We start from the raw sequence: 23,122 nt of genomic DNA on the forward strand, positions 1-23,122 counted from the left end.
CACATATTAAAATTTTAAAAGCTGTGGTTGAACGGTTCATGAGTTAATGCACGGACAACATTTGATTGCCGCCCGCCAGACCGGCCGCCCGCCGTACATCCCCAAATCAATAACCGACATTTTTGTCCCAAAACTCCGGTGAAAAGCCGAATAGCTTACTGCAAACCAACTTGTATTTAACGAGCGATTTATTATCGCGACTTTTGCGAATATGTAAAACTTGTTTTTTTTTTTCTTTAATTAAATACATCAAGTAAATTTAATCGCCGCGAAATCGAGTAAAAGGGGCTTATCGCAAAATAAAGTATCCGTGAAAATTAGTTGTTTTGCTGTTACCTACTATCCATTCTGAAAAAAAGTCGTAAGGTGTACTTTACTGATTGCATAAACCGTTTTGACAGCTAGTTATATAAAGAAATGCCTGTGCCGAGTCAGGAATATGACAGTTGTTTGTCATTGTGATAAGCAATGTTGACACCACATATGTGTGCAATATATAATGTCATTCTAATGAGGAATATTGACACCACATATATATGTTGATTTTGACTTTGATTAGAGCTATACAGAATTGCATGATCTTGTGAAAGAAGGCATAAAGATGAATAATCCGCCTTAAAAAAAAACCACACAAAATGAATATCTTTATGTTCGAATATTTGAATCATTTTTTTTCCAAAAGATATGTGTATCTGTGAATATTTCTCTACAGTTTATCCTGTTTGGTACCCTTAATAGATTGTTACTCGGTGTGAGCCAATGCTCTGTGTTGAAGACGGTACTTTAACCTATAATCATGATATTGGTTTACTTTTACAAAGTGTGACTTGGATGGAGACTCAAAGTTGTATCATTAACTCATACCACATCTTCCTATATCTATAAGGCTTAGCTTGTTTACTGTATTGCATATTATATCCTCTTTGTTCTCTCATGAGTTGCCTAGATCTTTAACATACTTCTGATAAAACATATCTGAGGATTTCTTAATTTAAATAAAGTTTGCCTGAAAGACCTATACTTAATACATGTTATACGTCTGAGGTTTATATATATCCTCTTTGTTCTCTACTGACATGGCTGAGTTTTAGAAATAAAGACATTTATTATATACATTGCATGTACAAAATGTAATATATCAAAGGTTTACATCCATGATATGTGTTCTTAGTTTTTGTATGTGGCCTAGTCACAAAGAGCATGAAGAGTTTAATTGGATATACATGTTCAAGGTTTACATCCTCTATGTGTTTAGCTTTTCATGAGCATACATTTAGTAAATGCACAGAGGTTATGTACTTAAAACTCCTAACCACATACATTTGACATGAATTCCGTGTCACTAGATGTATCACAAGACTAAGAATATATTCTTTTAATAATGTCTTCGATTTAACTCTTTAAACCAAACATCGTATTCCGTTGATGACATCATGTCATGCATGTATCGCCAGAATGTACATGGTGTATTATAATAAATAGACTCTTTACGATTAGAGTAAACTCTTTATACACTGTAGTAACATAAATCACATTCCATTACTGATCATTACTAGATGTATCACTGGAGTGATTCTCATATGAGTCTTTGATGAAATGACTCGGAGTTAACTCTTTTAAACAAACATCGCATTCCATTAGATGACAATATGTATCGTCAGAATGTATTATCAACATACGCTTCGCTTATGAGTAAGTTCTTTATACTAGTAACCTAACTCATATTCCATTACTAGATGCATCATCGGAGTGATTCTCACATGAGTCTTTTCAGAGATGACTCGGAGTTAAGTCTTTTAAACAAACATCGCATTCCATTAGATGACAATATGTATCGCCAGAATGTATTATCAACATACTTTTCACGATTTGAGTAAATTCTTTATACTAGTAACATAAATCACATTCCGTTACTAGATGCATCACCGGAGTGATTCTCACATGAGTCTTTTAAGAGATGACTCGGAGTTAACTCTTTTAAACAAACATCGCATTCAATTAGATGACAATATGTACCGCCAGAATGTATTATCAATATACTTTTCACGATTTGAGTAAATTCTTAATACTAATAACATTACTCATATTCCATTACTAGATGCATCACCGGAGTGATTCTCACATGAGTCTTTTAAGAGATGACTCGGAAATACTCTTTTAAACAAACATCGCATTCCATTAGATGACAATATGTATCGCCAGAATGTATTATCAATATACTTTTCACGATTTAGGTAAATTCTTTATACTAGTAACATAACTCATATTCCATTACTAGATGCATCACCGGAGTGATTCTCACATGAGTCTTTTAAGAGATGACTCGGAGTTAACTCTTTTAAACAAACATCGCATTCCATTAGATGACAATATGTATTGCCAGAATGTATTATCAACATACTTTTCACGATTTGAGTAAATTCTTTATACTAGTAACATAAATCACATTCCGTTACTAGATGCAAAACCGGAGTGATTTTTCATATGAGTCTTTAATGTATAACTCTGTGTAAACATTTTACCACATACATCACATACATATGGCTTTAAACCAGTAATATGTGTTATCTTGTGCCTCTTTAATGAATAACACTGACTAAACCTTTTACCACATACATCACATTTAAAAGGTTGCTCCCCTGTGTGTGTTCGTTTGTGTACTTCTAACACTTGACTCTTCCTGAATCCTTTACCACACACATCACACAAATGGGGTTTTTCTCCAGTGTGCACTTTCATGTGGTGTATCACGGCATAACTGCTCTCAAACTTTTTGTCACAAATATCACATACATGAGGTTTTTTAACAGCATAACCAGTGTGTGTCCCCATATGTTTCCTTAAGCCATCTTTTCTCCTGAATCCTTTACCACACAAATCACATAAATGTACTTTTATATTACCCTTGTGTATTTTCATGTGTTTCTGTAAGGAATTCCGACCAATCACTTTATCACATACATCACATTTGAGGGAGTTACCTTCAGTGTGTATACTCATGTGTATCTGTAAGCCACGACTCTCACTAAATCCTGAACCACATATACCACATGTGTACGGTTTGTCTCTTACATGTGTTTTCATGTGTGTTTTTAAGTCATTATCATGACTAAAATCTGTACCACATAAACCACATTTATAAGGTTTATCACAAGTATGCGTTTTCATGTGTGTTTTGAAGTCACTATTTTTACTAAATTTTTTACCACATACGTTACAGTCATGAGATTTTTTATCTGTCATGCCTGTGTGTGTTCTCATGTGTCTCTGTAAATTATCAAGGTTGCTAAAAGCTTTACCACATACGTTACCGTTATGCGATAGATTTCCAGTAGGTGTTATTGTGTCGGTCTGTACACTACACTCCTTCTGACTGAACCCATTACTATATGGAGAACATTTAAATGGGTTTGTAATCTTATGTGTTCTTCTCATATGTCTCGTCAAGTCCACTCTATGACTAAATTCTTGAGCACAGATACCACATTTATAAGGTTTATCACCAGTATGTATTCTCTCATGTATTTGTTATTTATCCATCTGACTAAAACTAAAATCACATACATCACATTTATATGATTTATCACCAGTATGTATCGTCTCACGTCTTTGTAATATATCCATCTGACTCAAACTAAAATCACACTTATACTGTTTTGTACATGATAATTTTTTTATGTGTCTCTGAAGATGATAATTTCGAGTAAACCCTATACCACACGTCTCACATTTATAAGGTTTAATACCAATATGATCTCGTATATGTCTATGTAATAAAACAAATGTGCAAAACCCTTTACCACATATACCACATTGAAATGCTTTCTCGCCATCATGTGAACGCATGTGTGACTTTAATAATTTAATTTGATCAAACCCATCACCACACACACCACATTTATGAGGTTTGACTTCAGTATCCGACGTCTTCTCGATATCATCTTCAGAATCTGATGTCAGTTCCATATCACCTCTGGTATTTGATGTCTGCTTCATATCATCTCTGGTATCATATGTCTGTTCCATATCTTTTCTGGTATCTGACGTCTGTTCCATATCACCTCTGATATCTGACTTCTGGTCAACAATTTATCTATCAAAGAAATATAAAAATACAGATAAAATGTTTAACGTAGTGCTGCAAATTAATTTAATTTATAATTTAACGTTGAAAACTGATATAATGAGATGACTCGTAAATAGTATGTTTTGTTCAACACTTAATTCACAGTATAAAATACTCTATCATACATTTCAATCAAAACTGTATGGCTGTTGTTGTTACCTCCTACTGTATAATTTTTCGTCAGCAGCATCAAAATGTTTTTTTGTTTGTGATGAAGTCATTCTAAGGGTCATCACTAGTGGTAGATCATTCCTATATGGTGCGCAGAAGTATGCGCATTGTCACATTTATTTCTAGGTTATTGAAACCTGCTCTATTTGTCATGGTTTAATGACTTCGAAAACATAACATGGTTAAAATGTTTGTAATTAGATCAGTTTAAGATACATATGTTAAGTCAAAGATATATTTGATATGCAGTTGTATTTTATAGCTTTTTCAAGTCTCCTGTCATGGAGAATGGGGAACCACTATAGATGGGTCAATGGTATATATATGGCTCTTTTTCCTTCCTCATGGTTCTTTGACTTAAATCTTTTGCCTAGTATGCAAGTTACATTTGTGTTGAATTAAGTTAAATAGAACCACTATAGATGGGTAAATGGTATCTATATGGCTCTTTCCCCTTCTCATGGTTCTTTGACTTGAATCGTTTACTAAGTTTACAAGTTGCATTTGTGTTAAGAGAAGATAAAAGAAAACCACTATAGATGGTTCAATGCTATCTATATGGCGCTTTTCTCTGCTCATGGTTCTTTGACTTGAATCGTTTGAATAATTTACAAGTTACATTTGTGTTAGAAGAGGTTAAAGAAAACCACTATAGATGGGTCAATGGTATCTGCATGGCTCTTTCCCCTTCTCGTGGTTCTTTGACTTGAATCGTTAACTAAGTTTACAAGTTGCATTTGTGTTAAGAGAAGATAAAAGAAAACCACTATAGATGGGTCAATGGTATCTGCATGGCTCTTTTCCCTTCCTCATGGTTCTTTGACTTGAATCGTTTGCCTAGTTTACAAGTTACATTTGTGTTGAATTAAGGTCAAGTTACAGTAAATGGGCTATGTCATAGATTTCAGTAAAATTTGGCATACAGCTCTGGCTCGATGAACTTCAACTGAAAATCGAAATAATAATGCATTTACCTCAATTATCATTTGAAATATTACTGATTGAATTCTTACAAAATGGGTGAACATTTGTATAGAAAGCACATAAAATCGGCGAAAACTCTTCTAAAATTTGTCTTAAAATCGCCAAATCTCTAATTCTACTCCATAGATTTTTCTTAAAAAACTATATGTTGTTGATACATAAATTTCCGTTACAACGATGCAAAATAAAGATAGGGTCACCGACTTCGTTTTTACGGTATACATCATTCAAAGATGCGTTCTTTGTGAAAAAATCCAACAAAACGTCGAAATAATCGTAACGTTATCGCGTTGCAGGCCGTAAAACGTTGATTTTTGACGTTTTTCACTACCAATAAGGTAACAAAATGATTATTAGACAAAAAACGAAGTCGGTGACCCTAGAAAAGAGATAAATGTATAATTTTTTCGATTTTCAGTTGTAGTTCAACGAGCCAAGGTTGTATGCAATTTTTTAGCAAAATCTGCGACATAGCCCATTTACTGTTCCTTGACCTTAAGTTAAATAGAACCACTATAGATGGGTCAATGGTATCTATATGGGTCTTTTCCCTTCCTCATGGTTCTTTGACTTGAATCGTTTGCTTAGTTTACAAGTTACATTTTTGTTTAAGAGAAGTTACTAGTATAGAATTCAGGGCACAAATCACATCTTTAAATATTGATCCTGTATCGCTTATCATTTTTGTTTGTTCATGTTGTTGTCTCTAACTTTTTTAGGCTTTAACCAAAACTTACAAAAATATCAACAAAAATCGGTTTTAAAGAGCAACCACTCTAATCATTATCAAGGGTCTAAAGCTTCCAAAGATGTTGACAAAATCGAACTTATTTGTATAGATATTGTCTTGCTTAATATTATAAAATGTTATTAAAGAATGAGAAATTAATATTAAAGTTTTCAACTGACTTTACCGGTCATGCAAATCTAATTATTATCAAACCATGTATTGAACTCATTCGTTAGACAACTATTAACGATCGGTACTGGCATGAACATACGGATTTTTTTTGTGTTATTAAAATTTGCTGTTACAAAATATTCGAAATTATTATAAATTAAGGAATGTATCTCCCTCGTGCAAAGCTCTGATTCCTTTCACGGATTTGGCTATACTTTTTGGAACTTTTGGATTATATCTGTTCATCTTTTATATAAGCTTTGGATTTCAAATATTTTGGCCACGAGCATCAGCTGTGAAGAGACATGTATTGTCGATATGCGCATCTGGTGCAAGAAAATTGGTACCGTTAATTTTATTAACTTATAACAGTGAAATATGGTATATATGCTCAGTAAATTGGTGAAATTTGGAATTACACGTAATTACTAAACATTTCAGTAAATACCTGTAATTGCTATTTTTTTTTGTCATTTTTACAGCTATTTAATAACTTGATGTTTTTGTTTCAAAATTAAAAACATACTTCAAGATACCAAATAAGAAAGTAAAGGGGTAGGGATTTTAAGGGAGCTTACTTAAGGATGTAGGACTATAAAGCACATCAAAAGTGCATACTCTTTAGTGTTGGTGAATTGAAACTGGAAAATGGTTGTTTTATAGGTATTGAAACTCCGTAAATATATGCATGCAAGACAATGATATCAATCTAAAATTGATTTTCATAATTTTGTTAAACTAAAATCTCAATCATGCACTGTGGTTTGAACTTTAAAATAACTTTCTCCCAATATCCTGAATTTCTACCAAACTTGGACAGAAGCAAAATGTTTATGATCATATTAAGATAATGTCCGAAAGTAAAGTTTGTAAAAAACTCCTTTTTTCCAATATTACTTATAAACATGATAAATGGACTACTTTTGTTCCTAGTTAACATTACATACACTCTGCAGTTAAAGTTTTTAAAACATAAGATTTTATAAATCATCCTGGATTTTTACCCAATTTTGACAGACCTAGTCAAAAGATAGTATCTATAGGAAAACTTCAATATTTTTTCCTCATTTTTGTTGAGCCTGCGATTAACAACAAAAGAAGGCGAGACTATTTGTTCTGCAAAACCCTTACAATTTTAAAAGCTTAATGCATCGATAACCCATCATCAGCTAGAGGTTGAATTGAAGGTCATATGAATACGTATTCAATGAGGTCCTAATATTCAATCGCAAGTGCACAACTCATCAACCTTGTTTCTCAGCTAATTTAACAAAATAGAACCAGATTGGCTGCTAATAGTGGCTTGCTAAAACCAAGCAAAATGCTTATGTTGGACCTTTTTTTTGTCCCCTAATGCCTAAAATAGCAGTTTACATAATGTTGCCGGTAATTTTAGATATCGCCCTCTTTCAATAGATAAAGTATGAGCACTTAACAGTAGTTTACATAATGTTGCCGGTATTGTTAGATATCGCCCTCTTTCAAAAGATAAAGTATGAGCACTTAACAGTAGTTTTATACATAATGTTGCCGGTAATTTGAGATATCGCCCTCTTTCAATAGATAAAGTATGAGCACTTAACAGTAGTTTTAATAATGTTGCCGGTATTGTTAGATATCGCCCTCTTTCAATAGATAAAGTATGAGCACTTAACAGTAGTTTTAATAATGTTGCCGGTATTGTTAGATATCGCCCTCTTTCAATAGATAAAGTATGAGCACTTAACAGTAGTTTACATAATGTTGCCGGTATTGTTAGATATCGCCCTCTTTCAATAGATAAAGTATGAGCACTTAACAGTAGTTTTAATAATGTTGCCGGTATTGTTAGATATCGCCCTCTTTCAAAAGATAAAGTATGAGCACTTAACAGTAGTTTACATAATGTTGCCGGTAATTTGAGATATCGCCCTCTTTCAATAGATAAAGTATGAGCACTTAACAGTAGTTTTAATAATGTTGCCGGTATTGTTAGATATCGCCCTCTTTCAATAGATAAAGTATGAGCACTTAACAGTAGTTTACATAATGTTGCCGGTAATTTTAGATATCGCCCTCTTTCAATAGATAAAGTATGAGCACTTAACAGTAGTTTTAATAATGTTGCCGGTATTGTTAGATATCGCCCTCTTTCAATAGATAAAGTATGAGCACTTAACAGTAGTTTACATAATGTTGCCGGTATTGTTAGATATCGCCCTCTTTCAATAGATAAAGTATGAGCACTTAACAGTAGTTTACATAATGTTGCCGGTATTGTTAGATATCGCCCTCTTTCAAAAGATAAAGTATGAGCACTTAACAGTAGTTTACATAATGTTGCCTATCACATTTGAATTTACATTGATCAACATACGAGGGTCTTCTATTTGGTTTATATAGTATATTTTGTAATTTTGTATTTTGATTGATGTCAGTCTCTTGCTTCTGGAATAAAATTGAGAATGGAAATGGGGAATGTGTCAAAGAGACAACAACCCGACCGTAAAAAAAAACAACAGCAGAAGGTCACCAACAGGTCTTCCAAGTAGCGAGAAATTCCCGCACCCGGAGGCGAAGGCTATAGCGTTGATTCTCTCTTGAATGGGTGTTAAATACATTTTAATATCATTTATAGTATTTAGTTTAATAAAATCATGAAAATGAAATCCAAGTCTTGAAATAAGATTTTTCATATTCATTTCAAGAGTTATTTTTTTCAGATGCTTGATATATTTTTAGGGCAAGTGAATTACTGATTTGACTCAACTATATGAAGCCAATATTAAGTAAAAATTTGTAAGGGTTCCGCGGAACCCAGTGTCTCGCCTACTTTTGCTGTAAATCGCAGGCTCAACAAAATTTGAGGAAAAAAATCAATAAAAATATTCCTCTAGATACTATCTTTTGATTGTAATTAAGAACCTTCTGTCCATGTTTGGTGAAAATCTAGGATAGTTAATGAATCTAATAAATGTTTTGGAAACTTTAACTGCAGACTGTATGTAAGGTTAACTGGAAGAAAAACTAAGTCCATTTAAAAGTAAAATACGGAAAAAATGGATTAATTTTTTACAAAATTTACTTCTGGATACTACCTTATGATCATCAATAAGCTTCTGTCCAAGTTTGGTACAAACCCAGGATAGTTAAAGAAAGTTATTAAAATTTTAAAATGTTTAACTACAGAGTGAATGTAATTTTTCCCCGCAGAAAAAAACTAAGTCCATTTAAAAATAAAATACGGATAAAATGGATTTATTTTTTTACAAAATTTACTTCTGGATACTATCTTATGATCATAAATAAGCGTCTGCCTAAGTTTGGTACAAACCCAGGATAGTTTGAGAAAGTTATTAAAATTTTAAAAACTTAAACCACAGACTGAATATAATGTTTCCCCGCAGAAAAAACTAAGTCCATTTATAAGTAAAATACGGACAAAATGGAATTTTATTTTCACAAAATTTACTTCTGGATACTATCTTATAATCATAAACAAGCTTCTGTCCAAGTTTGGTAAAATCCAGTACAGTTTAAGAAAGTTATTAAAATTTCAAAAACTTTAACCACAGAGTGAATATTTGTGGACGCCGCCGACGACGACGCCGACGGAAAGTAGGATCGCTTAGTCTCGCTTTTTCGACTAAAGTCGAAGGCTCGACAATAAATGGAAAGCGAATATTTTATGTTTTTATATATTAAAAAAAATATATATATATATATGCATGTATGCACGAAACTTCAATTTTCTTGTTAAGGATTTGACCAAAATTTAAAAAGGTATGTAAATTTATCGTCATTGAATTATAGAACCACTAGCTGTAATCAAAGGTCTATAAATGATTTTAACAAAATCTAATTTATTTTTGAAGATCTCGTCTCACTAAATATGTTTTCTTATTTAAATGTCGAGCTTGCCTCTATTGTATAAATACTTTCCAATAGACAATAAACAAATAAGCGGCCAAAAGCTGTGAAACATTGTCATTAAAGAGTGAGCACTGACCATATCGGTTAATTAATTTATTTGTCAACAAATGCCCGAGTGGACATAGGATTTTAATTATCTCCATTTCAAGAAATAATTGTAAATTGCGTTTAAAGTAAAAAAAAAAATAAAGAGAAAAACACTATATATACACATTATATACAATGAATTTTCAATCTAACAAAGAACTTTTAAAATGAAATAAATATAAAGGGACTTTTAAAACCACAATTTTACATTTTTGTATACACAATTTATTATGATCCGTTTAAAGTAAAAAAAAATAAAGTGAAAAACACTGATAAATGTCAAATAGGCTTTCCATACAATTTTCAAATCTAACAAAGAACTTTTAAAATAAAATAAATATTAAAGGGACTTTTAAAACCACAATTTTACATTTTTTGTACACAATTTATTATTATCCGTGGGGAGAACATAGACATCGCGATGTCAACATGTAATCAATATAAAAACTTACAAATAGAATGTGGAAGAATAGTAAAGGTAAATAAACGTCTCAAATTGACCAGGTCGTGGGTCTCAAAACACAATGCAAAGGGAGATAATAAAGATAGACATATGGAACGCACTTTTAATAAATATGTAATCAAATAATCATGATAATATACGATTGAAAATTCGGAATGCAGCAACGAGAACTGGCTTATGACAAGTCGGGAACAAAACTTGACTTTCCATACAGTTTATGTACTCTCATAAATTGTTACTTGGATGGAGAGTTGTCTCATTGGCACTCATACATCACATCTTCCTACATATACCTATTTTTCAATCTAACAAATAACTATATTAACATATAAAGGTACACGATATTTTCACAATTTCACATATTGTATACATAGTACTACATAAATTAACTATTATTCCCGGGCGAGAGAACAAAGACATAATGTGATATCAAAATGTTGTTAATAAAAACTTACCAATCGATTGTGAAAGAATAGCAAAGGTAAACGATCTCAAGTTGACCACGTTTGACCAGGTCGTGGGTCACCAAACACCATGCAAAGGGAGTTTATGGAACGCACTTTCAATAAATATCTATATAATCAAATATACAATTGGCAAAATTGGAATGCAGTTCCGATCGAGAACTTTCAGTGATCCTTATAAAAGATCGGGAACAAAACTTGTACATTATTTCAGGGTGTGCCAATTGTAGTTTCCTTCTGTTATTTTTCTACATGATAATACTTAATTGTTATTGCAGTTGCGAATCAAGAGAGGGTCCGGGGCTGAAACACCTTTTCTTTGGACGAGTTGCATTTGAATCAGGACTTATGGTTGGAACCCACCCTTAATTTGTCCTGTATGGGAACTACCCCTCCCCCTTTTTTTATAATGGCTGGATCCGCCCCTGGCTTGTTTGGGTAATTGACCAATGATGGACTACGCCTTATAATTCTAGAAGTAATACACGTACTGTTTACCGACATACATTGTATTTTTTCAAATTGCCGGTTGACATTTTGTCTATCTTTTTTTTGTGCGATTACATTTAAAGAACATAATAGAAAATATTAATTCTATGCTCACATTGGCAAGTAATTGTTTCTGTCATAAGGAAATAATGTTCAAAATAAAATATACTTGGATCATTTCAAGATTTCAGATTTTCTTTTCTCGCGATAACAATTTAACTTATGGTACATAAAGTTAAGCGAAAAACAATTATCCGCTGTATTTGTACGAGGCAACTAGGAAACAAGGTGTATGCGAGATTTTACCGAGCTACTACACCTGTTTCGAGCCGAGTGCAAATACAGCTGATATTTAAAGGCACTAAACAGTTATTGTCTTTATCCTGCAATTAATTCTGTAGATTGTTTGTGTTTTGAAAGACACAACAAACTACCATATTTAGCATTTATTTTCGATTTGTAATCCTCTGAGGCCTGCGTAGTAATATTCAAATCACACATTACGCTGAAGACGGTATCGCAAAAAAAGAATCTTGAATGGTCAACAATAATACATCGCTCAAGGTCAATAATTGTCTATTTTAACATAACAACTAATTTCAACAGTAAAAACAAATAACAAAACATTGTCAATTTTGAAACAGATGTGTACGAGTTGTCCAACGCTTCAGACTTGAAATTCACTAAACATGCATGCTGAAATTGACATGACAATCATACACATTCAAGTCTTGAAATCGACAATTGTCATCATCATTGGAATGCAACTGGAATGAACATTCTGAGGTCACACAGGTTCAAATAATACTCAGTCCGGCAGTGGGCGCAGCTTTAAAGCGATATCTGTATAGGAAACAGATACAGCATAGCGATATCTGTAGGCCTGTATCTGTATAGTACGACACCCAATTGCAGGATAAATAGCAAGTCATGCACACAAAATCACACATATAAACATGATAAAGCAAGAGTTCATACCAGTATATAAACATGCGGCACACAAGTTATTTAAGCTTCTCACAAGTCAAACACATACTGATACATGCAATTTTGAGATAAAAACACAAAAGCAAAAAATAAAATGGTTTGCACATACAAATACAATTGAGAATGGAAAATGGGAATATGTCAAAGAGACAACAACCCGACCAAATAAAAAAACAACAGCAGAAGGTCACCAACAGGTCTTCAATGTAGCGAGAAATTCCAGCACCCGGAGGCGTCCTTCAGCTGGCCCCTAAACAAATATATACTAGTTCAGTGATAATGAACGCCATACTAATTTCCAAATTGTACACAAGAAACTAAAATTAAAATAATACAAGACTAACAAAGGCCAGAGGCTCCTGACTTGGGACAGGCGCAAAAATGCGGCGGGGTAATAAACATGTTTGTGAGATCTCTACCCTCCCCCTATACCTCTAACTAATGTAGAAAAGTAAATGCATAACAATACGCACATTAAAATCCAGTTCAAGTGGAGTCCGAGTCTGATTTCAGAAGATGTAACCCAAAGAAAATAAACAAAATGACAATAATACATAAATAACAACAGACTACTAGCAGTTAACTGACATGCCAGCTCCAAACTTCAATTAAACTGACTGAAAAATTATTAATTCATCATATAACATCAGGCACAATCCTTCCCGTTCGGGGTTTAGTATTATACCATCATAACATATATGATAAGAACATAACCCATGTCATGCCAACAACTGGTTTTGAATAAATGTGTTTAGTTCCGACGCAAAGACCCTATAAGTGAATCAATATTAACGCCAAAATATGCAATCTTTAATGACCTGACAACAGTATGGTAACTATATCCTTTCTTAACAAGTCTATTCAAAGGTTTTGTAAGTTTCTGAGGTAAATACTGACACCTTTGTGCTTTATAAAGACTATTTCCATAAAAAATTGGATGTGAAATACCTGAACATATAAGAAGTCTGCATGTTGAGCTATATTTACGAATGATGTCCTTATATACCTAGTATGATAAAATTTAGTAAATGTTTTGATTAGTTTGTGATATCGAAAACCCTGGTGTAATAATTTTTCAGTAATACATAAATTTCTCTCGTTAAAATCTAAAACATTGTTACATACACGAGCGAATAGTACAAGTTGAGATATATAAACACAGTAAGATGGTGACAAGGGAACGTCACCATCTAAAAATGGATAATTAACGATAGGAAATGAAAAATCATCTCTTTTATCATAAATTTTAGTATTAAGCTTTCCGTTAGTGATATAGATATCAAGATCGAGGAAAGGGCAGTGGTCATTGTAAGTATTAGCTTTATTTAAAGTAAGTTCAACAGGATAAATTTCTTTATTATACATACTGAAGTCGTCATGTTGAGCTATATTTACGAATGATGTCCTTATACCTAGTATGATAAAATTTAGTAAATGTTTTGATTAGTTTGTGATATCGAAAACCCTGGTGTAATAATTTTTCAGTAAATAAATACATACATTTCTCTCGTTAAAATCTAAAACATTGTTACATACACGAGCGAATAGTACAAGTTGAGATATATAAACACAGTAAGATGATGACAAGGGAACGTCACCATCTAAAAATGGATAATTAACGATAGAAAATGAAAAATCATCTCTTTTATCATAAATTTTAGTATTAAGCTTTCCGTTAGTGATATAGATATCAAGATCGAGGAAAGGGCAGTGGTCATTGTTAGTATTAGCTTTATTTAAAGTAAGTTCAACAGGATAAATTTCTTTATTCTACATACTGAAGTCGTCATTATTGAGAGCCAAAATATCATCCAAATATCTAAAAGTATTATAAAATTTGTGTAATAGATGTTGTTTCGATGGGCCTTTGCTTATTTTTATCATAAATTGTAACTCATAGCAATACAAAAATAGATCCGCATTAAGTGGTGCACAGTTAGTCCCCATTGGAATTCCGATAACCTGACGATATACGGAATCCCCAAAGCGATAAAAATGTTATCTAGTAAAAATTCAAGGGCATATATAGTATCAAAGCATGTCCAATTGACATAGTTTTTTTGTTTATTGCTACTAAAAAATGACCTTAAAGAGTTTGAACATATATATTCACATTCTGATTTTTTAAATGTCCATTTAATTAGGTGTGTGCATTTTTTCTTAATGAGAATATGCACATTTAAAGCACATATAGACTAGTTACATGTAGTTACTAAAATTAGCACAAAGCAGCAGTTAATCATGGTGATGTAAAGTATAGTACTATATAGAATACAGTTTACTATAATAAAGATAACAAATGAAAATGAATTTGCCATGCTGAAAATAAAGTATTAAACCAAAAATAATGAACAGAAATTGATTCGATTGCAGGCAAACCATTGGCATTAACTGCCAGACCAAGAATTAATCAAGTTCTTGAATTGATTTAAAGATGATATATTTGACGAAGCTCATCCGACAGCGCAATCCAAAGTGTAGCAAGTCCATTAATATAGGTGTTACATTTTTGCACATATTTATTCTGTCGAACCTAAAACAAAAATAAATGGCAAAATACAGACGTTCTAATGCGGACAACAATTAAATGCCAGTCCCGACGACGACCATGTTATTGGCTGCTTTGTCTTAAGATCACCTAAAGTGGAAATTATTTCACGTCAAAACAGTACCTTTATATCCCGACTTGTGCTGACAAAAATCACTGTACATTTAATTATATATCAGAGCGTAGCTAGGTCTACTGGGTCCCGTTTAACCAACGATATATCAACATAACTTTACTTAAATATTAGAGCTTAGCTAGGCCTACTAGTACTGGGTCCCGTTAAACAACGGTATATCAACATAACTTTAATTAAATATTAGGGCTTAGCTAGGCCTAATCGTTCCCGTGAAACCAACGGTATATCAATATAACTTAAATTCAATATTCTGGTTTAGCTTTGCCTTAATGGTTCCCGTTAAACCAACGGTAAATCAACACAACTTTAATTAAATATTAGAGCTTAGCTAGGCCTACTGGGTCCCGTTAAACCAACGGTATATCAACATAACTTTATTTAAATATTAGCGCTTAGCTAGACCTACTGGTTCCCGTTAAAATAACGGCATATCAACATACCTTTTATTAAATATAACAGCGTAGCTATAGGCCTATTGAGACCCGTTAAACCAATGGTATATCAACATACCTTTAATAAAATGTTAGAGCGTAACTATAGGCCTACTTGGTCCCGTTAAACCAATGGTTAAACCAATGGTATATCAACATACCTTTAATTACATAGTAGAGCGTAGTTATGTCTACTTGGTCTCGTTTAACCAACGGTATATCAACATACCTTTAATTACACGTCAGAGCGTAGAGCTATAGGCCTACTGGATGCCGGTAAAGCAACGATATATCAAGATACCTTCAGTTATTCATTATAGTGTAACTAGGCCTACTGGGTCCTGTTGAACTAACCGGAGGTATATTAACATACCTTTAATTATATATAGTGTAGCTTGGCCTACAGGGTCCCGTTAATCCAACGGTTTATCAACATACCTTTAATAATATATTATAGTGTAGCTAGGCCTACTGGGTCCCGTTAAACTAACGTTATATCAACGTAACTTTAATTTAATATCATGATCATGATGATAGCGTAACTATAGGCCTTCTGGATCCAGTTAAAACAACGGTATAATGGGTATATCAACATACCTTTTATTAAATACAAGGGCGTAGCTATGTCTACTGTGTTGCGTTAAATTAACGGTATATCAATATACATTTAATTAAATATTACAGCTTAGCTAATCTACTGGGTCCCGTTAAACTAACGGTAAATCAACATACCTTAAAGTTTGATTGAATATAGAACGCAACTAAACCTACTGGGTCCTGTTAAACCAACGGTAAATCAACATACCTTGAATTAAACATGTTCAATATTAGAGCGTAGCTAGGCCTTCTGCGTCCCGTTACATCAACGGTAAATCAACATACCTATAATAAATATTAGGGTGTAGCTAGGACTACTGGGTCCCGTTAAACCAACGGTATTTGTTGTCTTATATTTGTATTAAAAGTTTCTTTTTTAATCCGGTTAATTTGAGGTAGCGGGCGCGTAGCTACGTTTACGTCAAAACGCCCGGGCGTACACTTGAATTTTGTTAAAAAAATATTTTAATCTAATTAAGAAAATGAAAACTTGAGAGAAGCACAGCAGCTTTATAATTCTTTCTTCGTTTGCTTGTAATTGCGGATCAATTGACGAAATTTACTTTTAATCAAATGGTATCATACCATTTATTTGTTCATTTTCTGTGAAGTCTGAAGCTACTGTGAGTTTTATACTCCCTTATCTTTTGTTTTAAGCAATCCTTTGTCTCCTTAGATTCATATTTTGGTTTACAGTTTTGTCGAGCCTGTGACATACATTTGTATTTATAACACCAAAGCGTCACATAGCGATCCTAAATTTCTTCGGCAGCGTCAATATCTAGGTTAAGTATGTTGAGAAACTTATTTTTTAAATAATAATAAATTTGCCAAACCTTTGTGAAATTTTCCGGAAGTTGAACAGAAACTGTTTATGGTCAAAAGAGTAAACTGACAGAGAGCATAATATTGAAGTTAGTTTTCCCGTGTTTTACGGACACAATTAACGAGTACTAAAAGTCATAGTGTGGGGTTAAAAATTTACACAACAAATTCATCGAATTAAATGAAACTTCAGCAGATTCCAAGCATTTTATTTTTGTCTGAAGCAAAGTTTTTAAAGTTAACTATTTGTTTATTAATTTTTCAGTATTATAATTTATACTGATAGACTGTATGACTTTTTTAAAATTATCAATGCACCAATTTTCATAAATTGTCATGAAACTTGGCCCAAAACTAGTACTCCAAATCAAGAAAAATATCTAAAGAAAAATTGGATTTTTTAAAATCCTGTAATGGACTGATAAATGGATTCATTTTTTGCGGGGGAAACCTTGACAAAAATAAACAGGGTCCACAGAACCCTTTACGATATCTCATTTTGCATCTAAACATCTCTGAAGATTAATTTTCATTTACGAAATTTGGAAATAGAAAGGTGATTTTGTTTGTTAATTGCTTTACCCTCACAGCTCATTTAAAACATATTTAAAAGCTACTGGATCCAATGATCATTATATTTCAAATTAACAAAATGAATAATTTGACATAACAAATATAAACCATTTAGATTTTAAAGTATGTTGCTACTGATGAGTTTTTAATGACAGGGATGGTATTCATTCTCGTTAACTCATTAGCTTCCTTGGGCCTCGCTCCCTATATCTAATCCACTACAAGAACTTGTTTGACATGGATACGTTTGGAGTCCTCAAACCCTTCGCAAAGGTTCGGGCGTACACGTAAAAATTACCTAGCTACGCCACTGCCGTACTACGAATGAAGAACTTTTATAAAATGTATATAAAATGCTTTATATTGCATTACATTGTTTGTAATCATGCGTTCCATATGTATAACTCTATTACCTCCCTTCGAAGTTTGTTTTGATATTAGCACAAACGAAAAAATACTTATATAATTGTATTTACCTTTTCTAGTCTAATAAAAGGTAAGTTTTATATTTCTTCCACGTTACATATTCACTGAACCGTGTCGAACTATATTAATATCGTGTATTTTAAACCAAAATGATTCACAGTCATTATACTGTCTTTGTTACATTGGAAAATGTATGGAAAGCACATTTAACATTGATTACATTACTATAAACTCTATCACGTACAATGAATATTTTAAATAAAAAAAAATAAAGTGCATATGTATATACACACATGGTTTTTAAAGGGGTCTCTGAATTTGTTTTAATGTTATAATATATACTAGAACACACCCGCGAAATCGCGGGCATTTAGAGAGTATTTGAAAGGATGTAAAGTGTTGTAGGAAGAATTATGAAAAAGATTTAATGACTTGAGAATTTCAGGAAGAGTATCAAAAGTCATAGGTACTTGGGGACAGGAAAATGTTTTTTTTAACCCTCCTGACCTCCTTTATTTCCCAAATTCCCATTTTTTGTTTTCTATTAATTTCATTATGAACATACATTTAGTTAACATGTATTATGATCTATTATGAACATTCCAGTCAGGAGCCTGTAATTCAGTGGTTCAGTGATATTTGTTTTTCGTTAATTTTTTGTACATAAATAAGGCTGTTAGTTTTCTCATTTGAATTGTTTTACATTATCATTTCGGGGCCTTTTATATCAGACTATGCAGTACGTATCGGCTTTTGCTTATTGTTGAAGGTCGTTAGGTGACCTTTAAATATCAATTTCGGTGTCATTTTGGTCTCTTGCGGAGAGCTGTCTCATTGGCATTCATACCACATCTTCTTTTTTGTAAAACATTTAGTGACTTGAGAATTTCAGAAGGTATCAAAAGTCATAGGTAATTTGGGACAGGATAATTGTTTTTCTAGCCCGGCTCTTCCTTTTTCCACAAAAAAATCCTTTTTTTGTTTGTTTATTCTCTATTAGTTTTAATGACACATGTATAATTATAGCGCTTATCTGTATATTTTGAATATTCATTAAAAGGGGGGGGTTGGGGCAGAGGCGGATTTAGCCCCCCCCCCCACTTTTTCTGAAAAATAGTTGGTTGCTTATATAGGAAATCACTGAAGCATGACCGGAGCGGGCCCCTGCGTATGAAAATGTCTGGATCCGCCACTGCGGAGTGGCCCTGATCCCAATATCCCGGGCTTAAAAACATGAAATTCCGATGTTCTGAATTTATTATACAAATTAAATATCTCGTCATCCCGAAATTCGAAAAAAGAAATCCCGGATCCCGAAATGGTCCATCCTGAAATTTCGATCTTCACCCTCTCTATAAAATAAACCTTGTGACTGCCGTGGATAGTAAACTTGAAAATGATAATCAGACAGAAAAAACACTTAATTCGTGGTATATGTATTTGTTTCAAAGTTAAAAAAAACCAAACGCAAATCGGAGGTCTAATCTGACTTAAATTTCGTCTATTGACGGATAGAAGACAGAAAATACACTGTATTCGTAGTAATTATGTATGTTTCAAGTATACAGAAAAACGCAAACCGGTAGTCTAATCTGACTTAAAATTTCGCCCAATGACGGAAACATGACGTCTTTTTGCTCGTTTTTCACCCAAAATAACTCAATCTGAATAATCATATGAATGGATGACAAATGCGATTATGCACTGTACCCATAGGACACAGAGGCATGCTGATTAATTTATTTTGGAAAGAAGAGAAGCGACACCCAAAATGAGGTCTTCTCGTTTAATAAACTCATCATAGATACCAGGACTAAATTTAGTAAATACGCCAGACGCGCGCTTCGTCTACATAAGACTCCTCAGTGACGCTCGAATCCAAAAAAGTTAAAAAGCCAAAAATATAGATACTGGCATGACTGGTGTATAATCATGATAATAATTGTATTATTAAATGTTAAAGGTACATATTTTTTTCGACGCTATCAATCAAATTTTTATTTTCAAAAAACTGTTATAGGTATGGGACTAATCTGGATATATTTTTCTCACTTGCACAAGTTGCATGACCACAGTATTGTTAACCATTTAAACTTAATTTCTAAAAGTCAATTGTTTATTGAATTATTTTTTGTGTGAATTAGGTATGTCATGTATGTAATAAAATTGAGAATGGAAATGGGTAATGTGTCAAAGAGACAACAACCCGACCAAAAAAAAAAAAAAAAAAAAACAGCAGAAGGTCACCAACAGGTCTTCAATGTAGCGAAGGCAGGCAGGTGGGTCCATTGATCAAGATGAAATCTCTTTGACATTGTTTTTTTCTTCACATTTAGTTGTTTTCTTTGAATAAATGAAGGTCAAGTTCAATTTTCTTAATTTTGCCTTTATTGTTGATGAATTGTTGAACTTTCCAAAGAAATCTACTTTTGATAAAATAGATATAGGAAGATGTTTAATTAGTTCTTTATCATTACTGTTCAAAGGGAAATAACTCAATTGCGTGAAAACGTTTTTTTCAATATTTCTGTTCAAAGGGAAATAACTCAAATTTATATATGAGTATAACTCTTGGCTATTGACATTGATGCGTGAAAAGTGTCACAAACAGGGTTACAAAAAAACGAACCCGACCAAAAACTTGGGATGATTTCAGGTGTTCCGAGGGATTTATAAAGTATGGTTTGATTTATATGTAGCTCGATTATATTCATTATGTAATAATTAAATTTCATCATTTTTAGATGATTTGGACGAATTAAATTTTAAAGAGTGGAAAAGAAGGCGCAAATCATATCATAAGTAAAAGGTTTAAACATCATGATCATGGAAATATAGCAGGCACCACTACAATCTCTGTCATTCTAAACAGACTAGACAATATAGAGATTTAAATAGTTGTCTCCCCTAAACAACCTACAGACAATTAAGAGATGTTACACTATAGCCATGGTGGGGAGGAGAGGACAGGAACAGATACTTTTTTCAGATACGGAAAATAAAGAGATTTTAAGAGTTATCTCCCCCGAACAACAAACAGACAATTTTGAGATGTTAAACGGTGGACAGGGTAATAATGAAACAAATATGGTTTCTGATACCGAAATCTCCTCTGAACACCCATCAGACGTTTCAAAGATGTTCGACGGCGGCGGACAGGAAAAGACAGAAACACATATGGTTTATGATACTGAAATCTCCCCTAAACAATCAACAGACGATTTCGAGATGTTCCTCGTTGCACAGGACAAGACAGAAAAGAATATATGGTTTCTGATACTGAAATGTCCCCTGAACAATCTAAGGCATATCAGACTTGTACAGACCACTTGATGGATAAAGCTTTTCAAACTTGTACATACCAACTGATGGATACGGTTTTTGAGAATAGTGAGAAAGTTGATACTGGTACTGAATGTGGTAAAAAGTGCCAGAGTAATGTTTGTGGTAAAGGGTGCAAAACTAGTGCATGTGGTAAAATGTGCCAAGGAAAGACATGTAACTTATGTAATAAAGGATGTGATCAGTCTTGCATTGTACATAATGGCTACAAACCTTTTAAATGTGGTGTCTGTGAAGTAGATTTCACTAGGAAGCAACACATAGAAATGCACATGAGAACACATACTGGAGATAAACCATACAAATGTGAATTATGTGATAATACTTATAGTCGGAGTCATCACTTACGGAATCATATGAGAACACATACCGGTGATAAACCATTCACATGTGATATATGTGATAAGACATTTGGTGAGCGTTCTCACATGCAGAAACACAGGAAAACACATACAGGCGAAAACCCGAGTAAAATATGTAAATGTGATGTATGTGAAAGGGAATTTAGTCTGCTCTCTGACTTAAAGAGACACACGAAGACACATACAGGTGATAAACCTCATAGATGTGAGTTATGTGATAAAGCTTTCTGTAGGAAGGAACACTTACAATCCCACATGAGAACACATACTGGCGATAAACCTAATCAATGCGAGGAATGTGGTAAAGCTTTCACTAGAAAGGAAGGTTTACGAGTACACATGAGAACACATACTGGCGAGAAACCGTTTGCATGTGATATTTGTGGTAGAAGTTTTACTTGTAACAACGACCTACAAAGACATAAACGCAGACATTTAAGACATGATGAACATGGTGAAGGACCCTATAAATGTGATATGTGTGATAAAGATTTTATTCGGACATCCAACTTAAAAGTGCACAAGAGAACACATACTGGTGAAAAACCATTTTTGTGTGAGATATGTGGTCTGACATTTAGCCTCTCAATTTCTTATTCTTCACACGTTACAAAACATAATGCTGAGAAGACCAAATTACTTAAATCAAATTAAGCAAAACAAGCAATTCCTATATATAGATTGTACGGAGAGCTGAATCTCCACCCTATATACATATCATTTTAAAGAAGGAAACTCTAAAGACATTGACTTGTTGTGTTGCCTTACTTTATTAATAAACGTTTGAAAAATATTATTAGCAATTAAGGGAATACTCATATTAGTCTGAGCGTCAGTGGGATTAATTTAAACATATATGTATTCATAGTCGATTTAGAAACAAGTTATTACAACTTATATTAATAATAAACCTTTTTTCATTGTGCTTGGTGCGAATGTTGCCTTGTATACTTGCTAAAATGTCCAGGGTTCGACCTCTGCAGGAAATTCAGGTTTGCTGTCACTCTAGAATTTTGTTCTAATACAATAAATGTTTATCTGGTAGGGGACTATGTATTGCCTTGCAGTACTCTCAGAATTCCTGTACTTCTAATTTGCGTCCTGAAACGAACTGTTATTTATATGCATTATTGCCTTTGTCCAAGATTTTTATTTAAAGGTAGATCTTTTAATAAGAGTCGGTCTTTGTTTGTACTGAACATTGCTGAATACCAAGCACAGAGCTTTCATGGCAAGCTTTGAAATTTTGTCTGTCTAAAAGTATAATGTATCCATCCATGACAGAACATCAGTATATG

General features: G+C 33.1%; 3 protein-coding genes across 5 annotated transcripts; 1 reads left to right on the plus strand and 2 right to left on the minus strand.

Moving 5' to 3' along the window:
• Positions 1–701: 701 nt before the first annotated feature.
• On the minus strand, positions 702–18,323 carry LOC134719098 (zinc finger protein 239-like). Of its 3 annotated transcripts, none has more exons than XM_063582043.1 (2): positions 18,171–18,323; positions 702–4,093 (listed from the first exon to the last, which is right to left on the minus strand). In XM_063582043.1, the coding sequence occupies exon 2, from the start codon at positions 3,433–3,435 to the stop codon at positions 2,443–2,445; it is 993 nt and encodes a 330-aa protein (XP_063438113.1). In that variant the 5' UTR covers positions 3,436–4,093; positions 18,171–18,323; the 3' UTR covers positions 702–2,442. The 3 variants fall into 3 exon arrangements, with proteins under 3 accessions (XP_063438113.1, XP_063438114.1, XP_063438112.1); XM_063582044.1 differs by lacking the exon at positions 18,171–18,323 and adding an exon at positions 11,100–11,169; XM_063582042.1 differs by lacking the exon at positions 18,171–18,323 and adding an exon at positions 10,634–10,705.
• On the minus strand, positions 3,529–4,056 carry LOC134718226 (zinc finger protein 235-like). Its single transcript, XM_063580719.1, has one exon. The coding sequence runs from the start codon at positions 4,054–4,056 to the stop codon at positions 3,529–3,531; it is 528 nt and encodes a 175-aa protein (XP_063436789.1).
• On the plus strand, positions 18,094–22,663 carry LOC134719097 (zinc finger protein 239-like). Its single transcript, XM_063582041.1, has 2 exons — positions 18,094–18,190; positions 20,865–22,663. The coding sequence occupies exon 2, from the start codon at positions 21,387–21,389 to the stop codon at positions 22,476–22,478; it is 1,092 nt and encodes a 363-aa protein (XP_063438111.1). The 5' UTR covers positions 18,094–18,190; positions 20,865–21,386; the 3' UTR covers positions 22,479–22,663.
• Positions 22,664–23,122: the final 459 nt, after the last annotated feature.

Source organism: Mytilus trossulus, chromosome 5, assembly GCF_036588685.1.
Source record: "Mytilus trossulus isolate FHL-02 chromosome 5, PNRI_Mtr1.1.1.hap1, whole genome shotgun sequence".
NCBI lineage: Eukaryota > Metazoa > Mollusca > Bivalvia > Mytilida > Mytilidae > Mytilus > Mytilus trossulus.

Excerpts from the sequence above, each read along its gene's own strand:
- LOC134719098 (XM_063582043.1), bottom strand. The coding sequence starts at position 3,435 with ATGAGAAGAACACATAAGATTACAAACCCATTTAAATGTTCTCCATAT.
- LOC134718226 (XM_063580719.1), bottom strand. The coding sequence starts at position 4,056 with ATGGAACAGACGTCAGATACCAGAAAAGATATGGAACAGACATATGAT.
- LOC134719097 (XM_063582041.1), top strand. The coding sequence starts at position 21,387 with ATGGTTTCTGATACTGAAATGTCCCCTGAACAATCTAAGGCATATCAG.